The 17,060-nt window shown below is 35.4% G+C and overlaps 1 protein-coding gene across 1 annotated transcript in view; it reads left to right on the plus strand.

Annotated features, from left to right (window-relative positions):
* Cdh12 (cadherin 12) overlaps window positions 1-17,060 on the plus strand; it is a 911,264-nt gene that overhangs the window by 870,867 nt on the left and 23,337 nt on the right. Inside the window, exon 9 of the mRNA XM_085676604.2 lies at window positions 3,068-3,321. Coding sequence (XP_085532730.2) covers window positions 3,068-3,321 — 254 coding nt within the window. The remainder of the gene's footprint in view (window positions 1-3,067; window positions 3,322-17,060) is intronic.

Genomic DNA, 17,060 nt, shown 5'->3' on the forward strand with positions numbered 1-17,060 from the left:
TAGTAAATATCCACTTAATAAAACAGTTATCAAGCATGAATTATAGTTACAATATTTATATCTACTTTATCTTTTATCATAACTAAGGAAAACTATAACTATCAATTTATTAACTCCATCAAGTACTCCAGAGGATATGATATTACCTAAGTAAACAGAAAGTACAGTGTAAGCAACTTCCAAATCTTTAGAACTGATAGAGACATCTCACTGCCTGGACAATCATCCAAAGTTCCTTTGTACCATTGGGGTATCCATCTTCAACCTACAGGCCCTAAGTATCCAGCAGACGTTTTCATGAAGTAGGAAATTTCAAAGACAGTCCAGTCACTTTCTTCTGTATCCTGCAGAATGTCTCGCAGACTATTTCATGAAGCAGAAACCCTGATGGATCATCTCACCTTTAGGCAAGTTCAGCTGTTATTTCTCTGTGGGTCCTGTATACCCAGTCATGCATTCCAAGCAAGAACAGTTTCTAGACAAAATGACTACCCAACACCATGAAGATCCTCTTTGATACCCATCTTCCTCTTGAAGTAATTGGTACTGCCAGGAGCATATGTGTTTCACTATCATTAAAAGTCTTATGTTCTTAGACATTTTAAATGCCATATTCTGAAGGTCTCTGAAAGATTTGAAGAATACCTATTTAACTGAAATATATCTCTATACACCTAGAAAATCTAACTAACATGACCACAAGCTTAATTATTATAGATGATTATGTATTAACCTATATTTCTTAATTATACAGCCATAAACACAGTACATATCAAGAGGAGACATATACATATAACAAAATTGACTTAAAACGTGTATCAATACACCAAGATCCATACCAATGCAAAGTATCTATCTTTATAGCATATCCCCCTTTAAATGTAAAGAAACATTTATACACAATATTTTGGAATATGGGCATAGCTATTTCTCACCAAACTACTTCCTTCTGTTTGTTGGACAAAGTATTTTCTTTGTGGCTGTTTTTACAGCAACCTTTCATGGGGACTTGTTCCATCAAACCATATTGGTTTGAAAGCAATCCATAGGTTCTCATCTTCTGTGGAAACAAGAGAAGAACATCTTTTCCAAAGCAATATAACTTAGACCCAAATTTGGAAGATTGATACCTTTATAATGTACATACTGGTTTAGCTTAGCAACACATACAATGAAATGTCTCTCTGTACTTAGCCTATTCACAGTCAAAAAATTTTAAAAAACACAATAATATACATAATCCAGACTCTTTGTGCATAGTCCAATTTAGGTGGCTTGTTTTTTTTTTTTACTCCTTTTAATCTGACTGTCTATACTGTCTCATTAAAGATTTTAACCTTTTTTTAAAGCATTAACTTTATTTTATGACTCTCTATAATCTTTTTCTTCTCTCTTCCAAGTCTACATACATTTATCCAACAGTGTGACTAATCTGGATTTTTCTTTATTGCATATCTGTAATTGTTTATGGTACAGTAGCACTTTTTAAAATGCTAATCACTTCTTAAAGCTTAAGCTGTGCCATTACTATAGTATATAAGGTAATTCCTACTTACCTGCAAGACAAGGCTGACTCTAAGAGCAGAAATGAAGCAAGCATGAGTGATGGAGACATTGCCTGCTTTCTGGAAAAAAAGCACAACTAAGCTATAAAAAATAAGTGTTTGTGAGATTGACATTAACAATTGATACTTTTGATATTTTCAGCGTTATATTACTTAATGTATCCAGAATTTTGAACATTTATAAAACTAACTTTTAATTCAAATTAACATATACTCCCTCACATCTTATATATAAGTCTCTCTCAGAAGTTTCAAATGGCACATGGTGAAAATCTTACTTCTTTAAATGTGTTAATTATACACTATGGCTTTGTTCTAGACTATGTTGAAATAAGTGTGAAAATTTCTTTTTATATAGTAAGTTACAATATTAAGAATTCAAATTATTTCTCTAACCCCTTTGTTCTTCATAAAGACTCTTCAAAAATGTTTCTCCCTTGTCTTGTGCTAACATTTTCAAGCTAAACATTCTTATATTTGTAGCAGTTTCTTCTTTCTTCAACATGAGTCTTATTTGTTACTTTCTCCAGGCAACTGGGTTTCTTTTGGGCTGGCATGGACTATGTTATGCAGCCTATGTGACATAAAGCTGAGTGTGATAGTTTCCGCATGTCATCACAGCACTAGGGAAACCGAGACTGCTAGATTGTTAATTCAGAACCAGCCTAAGTGACATAATGAGATTTCTTGTCTACAGCCACTCCTCCCAAAATGTATCTAAGTGCCACAGTGTTCCTAGACATCAGTGATTTTAGTCATATGGAGATGAAAGAACTGATATTTACAAGTGAGAACCGTCTAAGCTGTATCCATGCATATGCACAACTGATTTCTTTGGTTACTTTCAAGGTCATCTATAATTGAACAATATGCTTGAGGTCATGATTCTTGGTTTTGTGTTCTGACAATGCAGTACAGTAGAAATTGGTTTTACATATAATCCTGGGATGTAAGCAACTTTAATTAACATTGCACTCATTTTAAATTTTTATGGTTTCTTCCTACTAAAATATGTGTGCATTTAAGAGTTTTAACAGAAAATGGTACCAGTGGAAAAATAAAAGCAAAGCAAGTGTCTAGCACTCTTCATGCACAGGGAATCTAAATAATCAGACAATCCAATTTCATTGTTGCTCTAGTTTGCCTATCTTTACTTTTGTCCAGTAGATGTCAGTATTGGATAAAAGCAAACTAGCATTTCCTTTAATATTTGCACATTGCTTAGGAGAAACATGAGCTGCCCTGTCTACTTTGATGTGTGCACATGTAGACATTGTCAATTCTGTGTATTTAGATAATTAACATTATAGGTTACTTCTACATGCTATTGATCTTTAGTGTTCTTAAACATTTACCTTGTGTTTCCTCTGCCCTGTGTTTCTCCAGAAGAGAAGCTGAAACTGTAATTAACTGGTAGCAGCTTACGGATTGCTTAGAAACAGTATTCGCCATTTCTGCCCAGATCTATGTAAACGTGAATCCTCATTTTGTCCTTCTTACAGCCTTTGGATTTTGAAACGAAGAAGGCATATACGTTCAAAGTAGAGGCCTCCAACCTTCACCTTGACCACCGCTTTCACTCTGCTGGCCCCTTTAAAGACACTGCTACAGTCAAAATCAGTGTGCTGGATGTGGATGAGCCTCCGGTGTTCAGCAAGCCACTTTACACCATGGAGGTTTATGAAGACACTCCTGTGGGGACCATCATCGGGGCTGTCACAGCCCAAGACCTAGATGTGGGCAGTAGTGCTGTGAGGTAAGAAGAACAGTTTTTAATGGGCATTAGACAAGCAAAACTTAACTATGTCAGCAGGAGAAAACGAACTCATTTACTAAAGGTAAGGCCAAGAAATAGCAGAGCAGGTGCCACAAAATTTAATGAATGCTTATTCGTGTAAGGATGGAAGTATTGCTATAAAATTCAACTGAAACAACCAGTAAAAATCCTTACAATACTGTTTACAGTGGTGTCATGCTGGACATCTCATTCAAACTTCAAATATTAAAGGGACTGGGCAACACAGCTCTGATAGACTCTCAAGATTAGTGATGGGAGAATTTAAAGACATGATTCTTTTAGAAAAGGCAACACAAATCTCCCACCCTTAACATTATAATCCGGATCACCAACTTTCTTGTCTTCTCACAAGTCAAATACAGTTATTCCAAATAAATATTCCCCAAATTCTTAAATGATTCCATTATCAACACAAGAGTCTCATGTCTAATGTCTGCTATAAATAACAGCTAAACAAGACATGGGAATGTTTCTTGCTTAGAACCATTCTCAGAAAGTTCTTATCAAATAGTGAGACTTTGAAAATAAATAAGTTATGAGATTTGCAAGTATGTGTCTTGTTAAGGTTGAACCACACATTCCTATTCAATACATAAGAGATGGAAGGAAGTGGCAATGTTACCTTCATAATTCCAAATTCTAACTTGAGAAAGTCCACACAACTTGCAAATCTATAAGAAATACCTTTTTTTTAATATCTGGGCTTCTTAATCTTACAGATTTTCTGAGTCTAAGGTCTTCTGTTTCCATTGGAATGATACATAATTAATAACACTGCAAAACCAGTATTTATTCTATGGCTTTCTGTGTCAAACCCACCTATGTACATAGGTAACAAACACAGGATAGCATTGAATTTCCCAGTCATGTGCTTTTAATTTGCTTAGGGCATACACTGAAACCTTATCTCAAGTAGACATGCCTCCTGTCTCTCATGATGTTGAATTGTCTGAGTTCCTTCTTCAAGAAAGGCACATGTATTTGAGTAAATGGCTCAATGATCTGCCCTTGTTTAAGAATTCTGCAATTTTTCCTGAAATTTTCTTATCTCTTTGTTTTTGTTAACCTTAGTGGCCAGTGAGTCCTTAACAATTTCTTTATGATTGACATGATAGGCTAAAGTTTTTGTTCATTTCCAAGCAAACTTCTTTAGTATGTGATCAAAAGAATAACACTCATAGGTCTTTCTGAAATACAAGGTATCCTGAAATACATTTTTGTAATATTTCTTCCTTTTTGTAATATGCAAAAGCAAAATCATTTAAAATTTTAAATTATAAAATCCTTTTGCTTAGCAACCCCATTTTAAATTAATTTCTCTCATTTTATGTTTTTGAGTAAGTATAGATTCACAATTCAGTTCAAAATAATGTTCTTAGTAAATAGATATTTACTAAGATATTTAGTATCAGATAGATACTGAGTTTTGTATTATCAAAGTTGTACCTTTTGGTAGAAGAGAATTATGACCTGAAAACTTATCTTCAAAATTTTCTGCTCTTGCCCAAATGAATTGGAACTACTCCATTGTCCAGTAATGTATGTCTGCCTGTCTGCCTGCTCACCTGCCTCCCTTTTTCCCTTCCTTCCTTCCTTCCTTCCTTCCTTCCTTCCTTCCTTCCTTCCTTCCTTCCTTCCTTCCTTCCTTCCTTCCTCTTTACCTTTCTTTCTTTCTTTCTTTCTTCCTTCCTTCCTTCCTTCCTTCCTTCCTTCCTTCCTTCCTTCCTTTCTTTCTTTCTTTCTTTCTTTCTTTCTTTCTTTCTTTCTTTTCCTTCTTCTGCTTTGAATGTCACCCATGCAATAATATTTTAAAGTATGTTCTCTAACAGAGACTATTATTTTTGATGAAACTACAAGTTAATTACATTTGTCTTTTCCTTTGTTCTTCTAACTTTACCATGTACTGCTCCATACTCTCCTTCATACCTATGGCCTCTTCAGTACGATGTTTCTTATTTATCTCTAACATATCATCAGATTGGCATTATCATTGGTCTTCTGCCAAGACACTATTCAAGGTCATTGGATACTCTCAACAAGGATAGAGCCTTTTTCTAAAGTTACACAAATTTTCTCCTCCATTTGACCACTTCTCAGAATCACTCTAAATATCTACACATAATAGAGATGCAACACTTTCAGACGCTGTACATCTTTCAATTGGGAATTTGTTAGAAAGGCACCTGCCATTTGATAAGTTTTCATTCTGACCCCTTTCAGTAATCTATGACAGAACCATATAACGTTTGAAGCCAGATACATTTCCTTGTCAATCAGGAATGTTGAAGTTCATAAGCAAAGAGATGGTAGATACAGCATCTTGGTAACATCCCTGTCTTCCTTCGTCGGATGATCGTCATGCAAAAAAGTAAGAATCAGCTCCCCCAAGTTCCTTTAGAAAGGTCAGTTAGCAGACTAGATAAATGGTTCAGCAATTCAGAGCAGAGACTTCTCTTCCAGACGAACTGTATTCTGTTCCCAGCACCAAACTGGTGGATCACAACTACCTGTAACTCCATTTTCAGGCACTCCAATAACTTCTGTGTCAACTGGGTGTGCTTACTTACAGTTTAAATAAATACATACTATAAATGAACATTAATCTCCATGTAAGGATGCTGCATAGATTCATTCCTTCTCCCCACAAGGCATCATCTCCTAACTTCATGCCTTTATATTTAGTTTCATTTTCTGACATATGAATGTGTATGTGTGCCGATATGAGTTAAGTGTGTGTATGCACGTGTGTGCATGCATGCATAAACATCTGTGAACATGCAGAGGCAAGAGAAGTATGCCCAGATATCTCTCCATTACTCTCTTCCTTATTTTCTTGAGGTGCCATTTCTCCAAGAATCTGGATATAGTCTTGTGGTAGCATGTTTGTGTGATCATACTGTCCCCACCCTATATAGTGCTGGGGTTATGAATATGCATGACCAAACGTGTTTTCCTTTGTTATTATTGTTTGTCCATGTTTTTTTCCCTGTAGATGATGGAATATCAACTCAGTCTTGGATGTTTGAAAAGCAAGCACACTTATGAGCTAAGCTTTTTCTCCAGCTGCTTATCATATGAATTTTGGAATGATACACTCAATCAATTACAATTCTTCCCTCTTTTCATCTTTACCAGGTTTTTTTGGACCACAAGCCCCCAAATAATGACAAAGAGACTTAGTGTTAATTATGAAAACTCAGTCTTAACTTAGATTTGTTTCTAATTAGCTGTTATGACTTTATGTAACCCATTTCTATACATCTACATACTGCCATGTGACACACAGATTTCATCTCTCCTTTTACATGTCCTGTTCCTCTGTATTTGGATGTTAATCGTGGCTCTCTCCTTCCATACATTTTCTTTGTCCCAAGAAGTCCTGCCTACCCTCTGCCTTCCTAGCTATTGGCCGTTCACCTCTTTATTAAACCCACTACAATGACACATCTTCACACAGTGCCCAGGAGTATTCTGCAAAGCATATTTTATTCAAGTGGGAACTCTAAAGAAGTACAACTGACTAATGTAAGGGGAGACACATAATTACCGGGAACTCAATATGTCAGTGTAATGCTTTCCAGGTTCGTCCCTGGAAACTAGCTGTTTTTATACTTGTTATTATTACCAAACCTTTAAAAACTATACACAGACATATAGTTATTGGTGAGAGATCTACAAAACTGTTATATATTGGTATGCTGTCATTTGTCAGTTGGTGTGGGAGAATTGTCTGTATTCTGTTAATCATATTTTAATAAAACGCTGATTGGCCAGGCAGGCAATATAGGCGGGAAAGCCAAACAGGAAGTAGGGGTGGAGCAAAGAGACTGGGAGTATTCTGGAAGCAGAAGCTTCCTCAGCCATTCCTGTGCAGACCACGGAAGAGGCAACATGTAAGCTATCATACTGAGAAAGGTACTGAGCCCATGTGGCTAACATAGATCAGAATAATGGGTTAAGATAAGTCATAAGAACTAATAAGTAGCCTGACCTAATGGACCAATCAGCTTTATAACTTATAGAGATCTCTGTGTGATTGATTTTCTCTTTGGGACATGCCAGCTATGGTTTACTGGGAGGGACAGAAACCCCAACAAGCCGGCCATCATGTTACCTATAATGGGGTAACATAAGCTATAAGAGTTAACAAGAAGCCTGACCTAATGGGCCAATCAGTTTATAACCTTATGGAGTCCTATGTGTGATTTTTCCTTGGAAATTGCCAGTTGTGGGGTGCCGGGCCGGACGGAAACCCCAACAAGCTGGCTCCCTCATGTTACAGTCAGTCATGTTGCTGAAGCCCTTCTCATTCTTGCTGATTTTTATTGGCAATAAGAAACATCTGATGAAGAGATTGATATTACGTTTTGTAGAACATAAATGGTTATCATAACAGGCTTTCTTTTGAACCACCAACTACCTCCCAATCATAACATGGAGTGTTATTAGCTTTTGAATGTTCATCCTTACCTTTGTTCTTATTTCTTGCTAGCTCTTATAATTTGAATTATCCTGTTTCTCTTTATCTACATTTTTCCTCAGGTCTTTTACCTTTCTTTTTTTTTTGCATGTCTGACTCCACTTCCTACAGTTTTGGGCTGTTTGGTAGCTTCCTGACTTCTGGTCCTGAGTATGCCCCTTTCATTTTCCCTCATTCTCTCATTCTTCTTCTCTGCTCCTATTTATTCTCTCTACCTGCAAGGTGCACCTATCCCTCTCCTGCCTAACTATTTAGGCAGTTATTTATATAGTTATTTATAACTATATAAAGCTCTTCATCGCTTTATTAGACAAATCATGTACCTTAGGTGAGCAAGGGGAAACAACAACACATCTTTACATAATTCAACAAATGCAGCATAACAAAAGCAATACATTTTATAAATTGAAACAAATGCAGCATAAATAAATGTAACACACTTCTACACAGAATCAGTAATAGTTTGCTGCATAAACTAATTTAACACACCTTTGCCTAGTTAAAGTAATATTCTACAGCAGGTTACTTCAGAAATGTTAAATGTTTATAACAAACATGAAAATGTGTATCTAACTCTCTACAATCTAACTTTTGGTAGAAACAATGAACAGTTCAACAAAAGAACGTTTATGTTCATCATGGTCCTGGATATCTAGACTACACACAGAGTTGTTTAATAAAGGTTCCTTGGATATTGTTTTAAGGCATAAGGATATGCACAGTGTACCAAGAATATATTTTCAACTAATACTTCAGAACTAATAAATGTGGGAAGTCTGCAAGTGAACTATATCATTAGGTAATAGGGCAGACTTACAAATTTGAAAACACAGAAACATGCCCACAGGAGGGAAACAATAGAAAGTCGTATTTTATAAAAAATATCTTGCAGTCACTGTTTCTTTAGGTTTGGTCACCTTGCTACCATCTGATACCTTGTTACCGTCTGACTGTAAGTTAATTAAAGTAATATCCTCACTTCTCATGAAAAGCACTTATGTCCCCAAAAGAACAGACACAGATGGAGCTAATTGATCCCTGTGAGGAGTTGTCAAAAGACAGACTTATTATTGAATGACAAGAAACATTAGTTCCTTGGAGTAAACAAGAAACTTGAATCATGTCAGTTGAAGAAACATGGGCCCTGAGTCAGCTTTTTGTTGTAAAAAACATGCTTGCTCATTTATTAATAATAGGAAAATAAGTTCTTAAATCTCTAAAATGAAAAATTATATCATATTATTCAATTATCTGTTTATGTGTTTTATTTTCGCATCTTTTGCAGCATTTGATCATAATTTTAACTCTTTGGGTATTTTTATAAGTGTTACCATCCCCATAATTACCCTTATCATACTGGTCACATCAAAAACCAAAAATGGAATTCCTTTATCAAGACCTGATCTACCCCCATAGAAAGGTTTACTTTGCTTTCATAGCCATCATATAGGACACAGGTGGACCTTATTCCCAGCTTCACCATTAGTGCAGCTGTGCTTACTTCTTCCTACCTTCACTTGGCTAGCCTTTGCCATTTGGTCTGTTGTGCTGCTGATATTCCAGCACTGTGACTAAGTACCCAGACATATCCATTAGAGGGAGAATGGGGATTTTCAGATCAGGTTGAATGGGGTCAGTCATTTGCCTTTATGTTTCATTACTTTGGCAACTTCTGATGATGACTCTCTAGTGAGACAGAGCTGCTCGTCCCATAGCATCAGATTTCAGAAAAAGAGCTAGAAAGGAGTTATGAAAAGGAAAACCAATCAGTGTCATACACCTATGGTCTGTATTATTTAGTACTTCCCTAGCTCCTAGTCCTTCATCCATCTATGAATTCACAAGGGGATAATTCAAATGACGAATCTTTAATTTTGATGATACGTTCATCTCTCACTATCCCATCAGCTAGCAAATAAGCATTGACTGTACATTCCTTCCGGTAACAATTTTAAATACAAACTATATTATAGTCTGGTTATCTCTTTTTGGAGGTTATCTCTTTTTGGAGGTTCGGCTTGTTATTCTGACATTTTTAGTAAAAGATGTCTTATGAGTCACATAGACATTGGATAAGTTAATCTGCTAATTTTAAGCATATTATCTAATAAATTTGACATTTTATCACAAGTACAGAAATCTAAGCACTGCAAAACGACAGAATTCTGGAACCTAAGAAGAGGCCTATCTTACTAAACCCCTCCCTAAAACTGCTTATACAATTAATAATTGACTTATTCAAAGGGAAAGACAAATATTGGAAAATTATTCATAGTTTTTCACCTGCTTGTATAAGACACTTTGAGGATAAAAAGGGGAAGAGCTGATATAATTGAATTATATCTTTTGCACCTTTTAAGAACTGTGCATGTGACTTATTATGGTGGTTTTTTTCTATCAATATATAACTGCACAATAGGAATTGTATCTATACATTGATTCTGATGGAATCCATACATCTCAAATACAGTCTAATACATTATAAAGAGTGAAGACATTTCCTTAAATGAATGTCATGATTTGTGTTAATTTATCTAGCTATTAAAATAACCATTTTGTTTTTTTTTTATTTTAGACTTGCATATTGTTTAAAGTCTTCAAATGTTTTGTTTTCTGCATGTATGTTTGCCATGTATGTGCCTGCCACCTGGGAGGGCCAGAAGAAAACGGCTGAATCTGATCTGAAATTATGAATAGCTATGAACTACTATGTAGCTGTTCAGTACTGGTCCATTTGTCCTCTACACGGGTGACAAATGCACTTAGTCAATAAACCTTCTCTCCAGTTATGAGAGTTATCACAAAGAGAGAAAAACATAGGAAACTATAAAGATTTCAGTATTTCAACTCTTGTATTTATATAAATAAGTTTATCTCTATTAATTAGCTTAGGAATTACTCCAGAAAAACCACAATTATAATTTACATGAATAGTTTTTATATAAACAACTATTTGCTTATATATTTATGTATGCATATATACATTCATAAAAGAAGAAAGAAGGAATAAATATATTCCTTCCTTCCTTTCTTTCAATGGGCTCTTTCCACATATTACTGGATTTCCTGGAAGTCATATAGATTAGGCTGGCACTGAACTCACAGAGATCTTCCTGATTCTGTCTCCCTTGTGCTGCTGTCAGAAATAAAGTCACTCACCAGCGTGACCCAGCTCTCAAAACATTTAATTATTTACTTTTTTTTGAGATTATAGCCTAGCTATAGCACTTCGCTATCCTCTTTCCTAGCTCCAAACTCTCCCATATACTCCTTCAAATCCATTGTCTCATATTTTCAATTGTTTTTACATGCATAAATGTATATGCATACATATTCTGACATACATGAATGCAACCTGTTCAGGTCATATAATGTCATACCTTTGTATATTTTCAGCACTGACTATTTGGTGTTGAATAACTAATTGGGCTCTTCCCTAGAGAACACTGTTTCTCTCCTGCTCTCAGCATTGCTTGGTTTCCTTTAGTCCTATGTGTATTGGTGAATCCTCATGGATATTTTGATTGATATAAGATACATATATTATTTTTCATTATGAATACTATAGGAAATAAATAATATATAAGCTTCAAAACTATTCTATATTTTAATAACATTTTAATTTGTCTTATGACTATTTTCATTCTATTACCTATTGAAATAATCAGTATTTTAAGGAAACAGGTAAAAGGTATTCTATCTTCTAATTAATAATCATAGTACATGAAAAACTTCTTAGACTATAATCCAGGAAAGTAGAGTCTATGAGGATGAATTTTTAATGTTTACACTAAGAAAAATGTATCTTTGTTTCTATGACAGAAACTATTATTCCTGGATTGTTTCATTAATTATAAATAAAGGTAACCACTCTCATTTAACAGAAGCTAAAGTGAATCCACTGAAACATACATTATGTATTCTTAAATCATTTAAAATATGCAGGAAATAAACTCACAGACACTATCCAAAAAATGTTAATGACAAGAGAAAAATACTATGGATAAACTGATGTTCATGGTGAGATCAGGAAGGTAGAAGTTGGTAGGAAGTACCTCAATGGCACTCAAGGAAAAGTAAACCATTATGACAAGTTCTAATATAGAAACTGCAGCAGTCGCTGAATTTGCTAATCTCTGGGGTAGTAGTTTGTTCTGTTTGACTTGCTGCTGCTACGCTATTGTTAGTATTTAAGACCCCCGAGAGAATTATTGTTCTGAGTCGATTTTTGCATGAAGTCTACTTGCAAATGTGCTGAAGGCATTTAGTTTCCATTAGCTGTGTTTATGGACACTAGAGAACAGAGGGATTCCTTTACTAAAATAAATAAATACTTGAAAAACACATTAAAAACATTTTTTTTCTAAGAAAATGAGATTTGACAAGAGGAAATGTTGTTAGGCTTATGTAACATAAAGCCCACAATATGAAAATATTCATTTGTTTGATTTAGATTCTGGGCTGCTAGAGTGTAAATTTGCTCTGTTTTGTTATTACTCAAATATGATTAATTTCATATCAGATATGAGGAATTGGAAGGTTGATTGATCTTTCTGCCTGAGAGAGAGAGAGAGAGAGCAAGCTAATTGACAATATGAAAATTCATTGACCTCATGACCTCAGGATGCAGACCTATACACTCTGATGATTTTGATGACGATTAAACCAAGAAATCCAAACTTTTCATTTTCAAATAATTTCTTATTATCCTATTGGTGTATTTAATGATGGTGTCTAGAGGATTTATTTTTGAAGTTACCCTGCTATGATCCATGTCAATCTATTCCCACTACCAAATAAAAGCTGGCTCAGGTGATTACGGTTCAAGTCGTTAATTTGTACTGATTCTTTTTACATTTTACCTTCTGAAAGGTAGGTTATTGACTCTACCTTGCAGTACTGAGAAAAAACATATTTAACATATCTTTCCATTCACTTATTAGTTATTAAATTATTTTTGTACAATGCTTATTATCAAGGATATTTGAAAATTATTTGGAATCAGAATGCACCATGGGCTTTCATGGCTCAGGCATATTTAAATTTTGAGAAACTATTATTCAGAGTTCTGAACCTAAAAGAGCAGAAGTCAAAGACATGAGGTGACACTTGGGCATAAATAAAACTTTCCAGAAGTTTAGGTGGAAGGTAAGTTTTAGGGAGGTGATCCTTTAAAGTTTGACTGTAGCATCCAAAGCAAGGCATGAAAGGGTTCACAATGAAACTTATAGTCCCTGACAATGTCATCGATACTCTATAGGTATATAATTCTACAAATATCATGATATGTTAGGATATTTTCCTTGTCAATATTCTGCAGATGTTTTGTTTCTTTTAACTGGGCAAATATTACAGTAAAAAGCGTACATTATTGAAAATTGTTACTTTAGTCAGGTAGACAATTCGGTGAGGTCTGTAAAAGGCAACCGAGTAGAACCTAGAAGTAAGCCTCCAGCTTTTGACTTGATCAGCTGTGGTACGATGCTGAGGATATTTACCTGAGCCAAAAGCCAAGTTCAGCCATATTGCAGCAAACAATAATCACGCTTCCCAGGTATCATCTAGAGGAAGGAGTGTCAGATCTCACAAAGTGATAGTCATCAAAAATAAGATGCACAAAAGAGTAAAGAGACCAACAATCCCTGTGATTGACAGAGCCTGCATCCTTGTACTCATAGTTTAAACATCAAAGTTTTAAGCTGAAAAGATGCAGGAGGGCTGTTTGTAGCTCCACTTCTTTAAAGTCAGGTTGAGGTTTTCCACAGTTTAATGCCCAAAATAAGCATGAATGTGTGAAAAAGAGATTATTTTTGACATTGATCAATAGATGATATAACATAAATAAAAACAAATAAATTTTAGAAGATCCTAAAATGCATAAAAGAAAGATGGACGAAGTGAAAAGTATGCTTATAAATTAATCAGAATAATTTATTACTGCTACTTATTATGTCATTTCATTTTTATTACGTTCTGTATTGCTTTTCACAACTCAGTTAAATCTGTACTTATTTCCAATATTACAATGGAGACAGAAAAAAATAGACATTGGAAGGAATGACACTCTCACTAAGCATACCATATATGAACGAAATTAGTGTTTTTGTGATTTATTTCATTGAGATAAAAAATACCACACTGCATATGGCTGGTGCACTAAACTAAAAGATACAGCTTGTATACTGAGATGAGTAGCTGTTTTATTCCTCTTAATGTATGTATAACTCTACCTAAGAAAAACTAGAGAACTATGAATATTTTATTTACTTTTATTTCTATATTTGGTGCTGTGAATTGAGTCTAGGGCTTTGTGCACTCTAAATAAGTGTTATTCTACCTTGCTAAATTCCCAGAAGAAACAATCATTGTATACAGTATTACACATTAGGTAATTAGGATAATTAAGGTCATTAGGATAAATGACCTAAAAAGTGATGGAGATGTCATTTAATAAATGACAAAAATATAACTTTTGGGGCAACTATCCAGGATAAACAAACACAAATAGTAATAACAATTTTTAATAAAAAGCATTTATTTACTCTTTCTGGAAAATTTTCCATGAGAATACAACATATAAAAAGCTTGTTACAGAAATGCAATTAAAACTTTTTTATTCCTTTTTTGTTTTATTTTTGAGATTATAATATAATTATGAATTCCTACCTTTCGTTTCCTCCCTCCCACATACCTTTCCTCATTCTCTTCTAAATTCATGACTTTTTTTCATGAGTTGTTGCAACATGCACACACACACACACACACACACACACACATATTTTCTAAACATATACTGATTAACATGTACAAAGTTATTAACATTTGTTTTCAGGATTGAATATTTATTATTGAATATGAGATTCTGTGCTCTTTTTTTTGAAAGATTATTTCTTCCATTCTGAGTATTCCTTATGTGTCTATCATTTTTTCTGTATGATTGAGGCCTCCTGAACTCTCTTTCATCTGCTTTGGCATATCTATTGTTGTTTTCCTTGTTGAGCTCGTGTTTCCTAAGAGACATTATAGGTGTAACTTCCAACAATATCACAGCAAACTTCCTTATTGTCTGGCTCTTATCAGCATTCTGTTGTTTCTTTCACATTATTCACCGAAACTTTCGTTTTGGAACTGGTTTGTGAATCGATCTATCGTGACTGGGCTCCACAAACCTATATTTCTTTTCTTTTTTTTTTCAGTTTTTTTAAATTTATTTTTCCATTGAAAAATTTGCACTTACTCCCCTCCTCCCATTTCCCTCCAGCTCCCCGACTCATCCTCCTCCCTCCCCCTCCATCCTTAAGAGAGGGCAGGGAACCCTGCCCTGTGGAAAGTCCAAGAACCCCCCTCACACACACACACATCCAGGCCTAGGAAGTTTTGCATACAAATAGACTAGGGTTCCAAAAAGCTTGTACATGCATTAGTAACAAGTCCCAGTGCCTTTATCAATGACTTCTCAGTCAGCCCCCATTGTCAGCCACATTCAGAGAGTCCTGTTTGATCGTATGCTCATTCAGACCCGGTCCAGCTGGATTTGGTGAGCTCCCATTAGAACAGGCACAGTGTCTCAATGGGAGGACCAACCCCTCGTGGTCCAGACTTCCTTTCTCATATTCTACCTCCTTCTGCTCTTCAACTGAACCTTGGGGGCTCGGTCTGTTGCTCTGATGAGGGACTTTGTCTCCATTTCCATCCATCTCAGGACGAAGACTCTATGGTGATATTCGAGATAATCATCAGTGTGATAGTGATGTCCACAGGAATGTCCCCAGCTAGGTCCTTGGGCAGCAGAGTAGAGGGTGCCTGAACTGGCCTTGCCCAACAACTGTATATTTCATTTGGTTGTCGCTTTCTGTAATGTTCTCTGTATGTTTCAAATAGAAATTTTCTTTATTCAGTATGAGGCCTTTACTTACCTGTGGGTATACTATTTAGAGTATAGTTAATGGTTGTGATGGCTTAGTATAATGATGTTGGAATGCTTTCACACAAAGTTAATGACTTCACCGGTCCTGCATAGTTGTTTAGGTTTCCAGTACCTGCTGTGGGGCAATGGTCTTTTATTCTCTCACTTGTATCATTTTTAATAAAATGCTGATTGGCCAGTAGCCAGGCAGGAGGTATAGGCGGGGTGACCAGGCAGGAAGTAGAGGCAGGGCGTCGAGAACAGAAGAATTCTGGGAAGAGAAAAGGTCAGTCAGGCATTTTCACCCAGCCAGAGGAAGCAAGATGAGAATCCCTCGCTGACAAATGTACTGCGTGGCTAACACAGACAAGGGATAAGAATCCCTCGCTGACATATGTACTATATGACTAACACAGGCAAGAATAATGGATTAATGTAAGATGTAAACATTAGTTAATAAGAAGCCTGAACTACTAGGCCAACCCGTTTATGATTAAGGTAGAACTCTGTGTGTTTCTTTGGGACTGAACAGCTGTGGGACCTGGTGGGACAGAAACCTTGGTCAACAGGTACCGGTATGATTTTATTCTTGTTGAGCAGGAGTTAAATCCAATGAGAGAGTTGTTGGTTACTGCAAAATATGGTTTCCACTACTGGACCCTTAGTGTTATTATGTAATAATTAAAAGTCCTTGAGGCTACTAACAGATTATGGGGTTAGACCTCGGATCTATGCACACAACCCATTCATGAGTATCTACTTAAAAGTCTACTATAGGCCTGTCTATGGTAAGGACATATAGCTTTTTCCTAGGCACTAATTACATGCAGATTCACAATACCACACTGGGGATTACACAGTAGCAACATTCCTTATTGCCTTCTACTACAAATAACAGAAGCTAAATCTCTGCTGTTTGGGACTAAATTATCTTACTTGCTCTTCCATTTCCACCTACACGTTGTATTTCTCCCCAGCTGGCTCTTCCAGTCCATGGCAACAATTCTTGACTCACAAAAGAAAATAGGAAGACAAGAATCTACTTTATCCCCTACCTAAGACAGTGTCTGAGAGGAGGTACCCAGGGTAAAATTACCCATAAAAACAGACAGTTCAATAGTTGGTTCCCAAATACTTTTCTCAGATTTAATAGAAATAAATTATAACACCAAATGATTACAATAAAGCTTAGCTCTACTTGTGAGATGTATTAATATTATATATAAAATATATGTGAATAGTTGCAAAATATGTCATAATGCATATATGAATTGTAGTAAAAATTTTATAACTTTCTGGATCTAAATTAGT

This window comes from Myodes glareolus, chromosome 15 (genome assembly GCF_982192425.1).
Source record: "Myodes glareolus chromosome 15, mMyoGla1.1, whole genome shotgun sequence".
Classification (NCBI taxonomy): Eukaryota; Metazoa; Chordata; class Mammalia; order Rodentia; family Cricetidae; genus Myodes; species Myodes glareolus.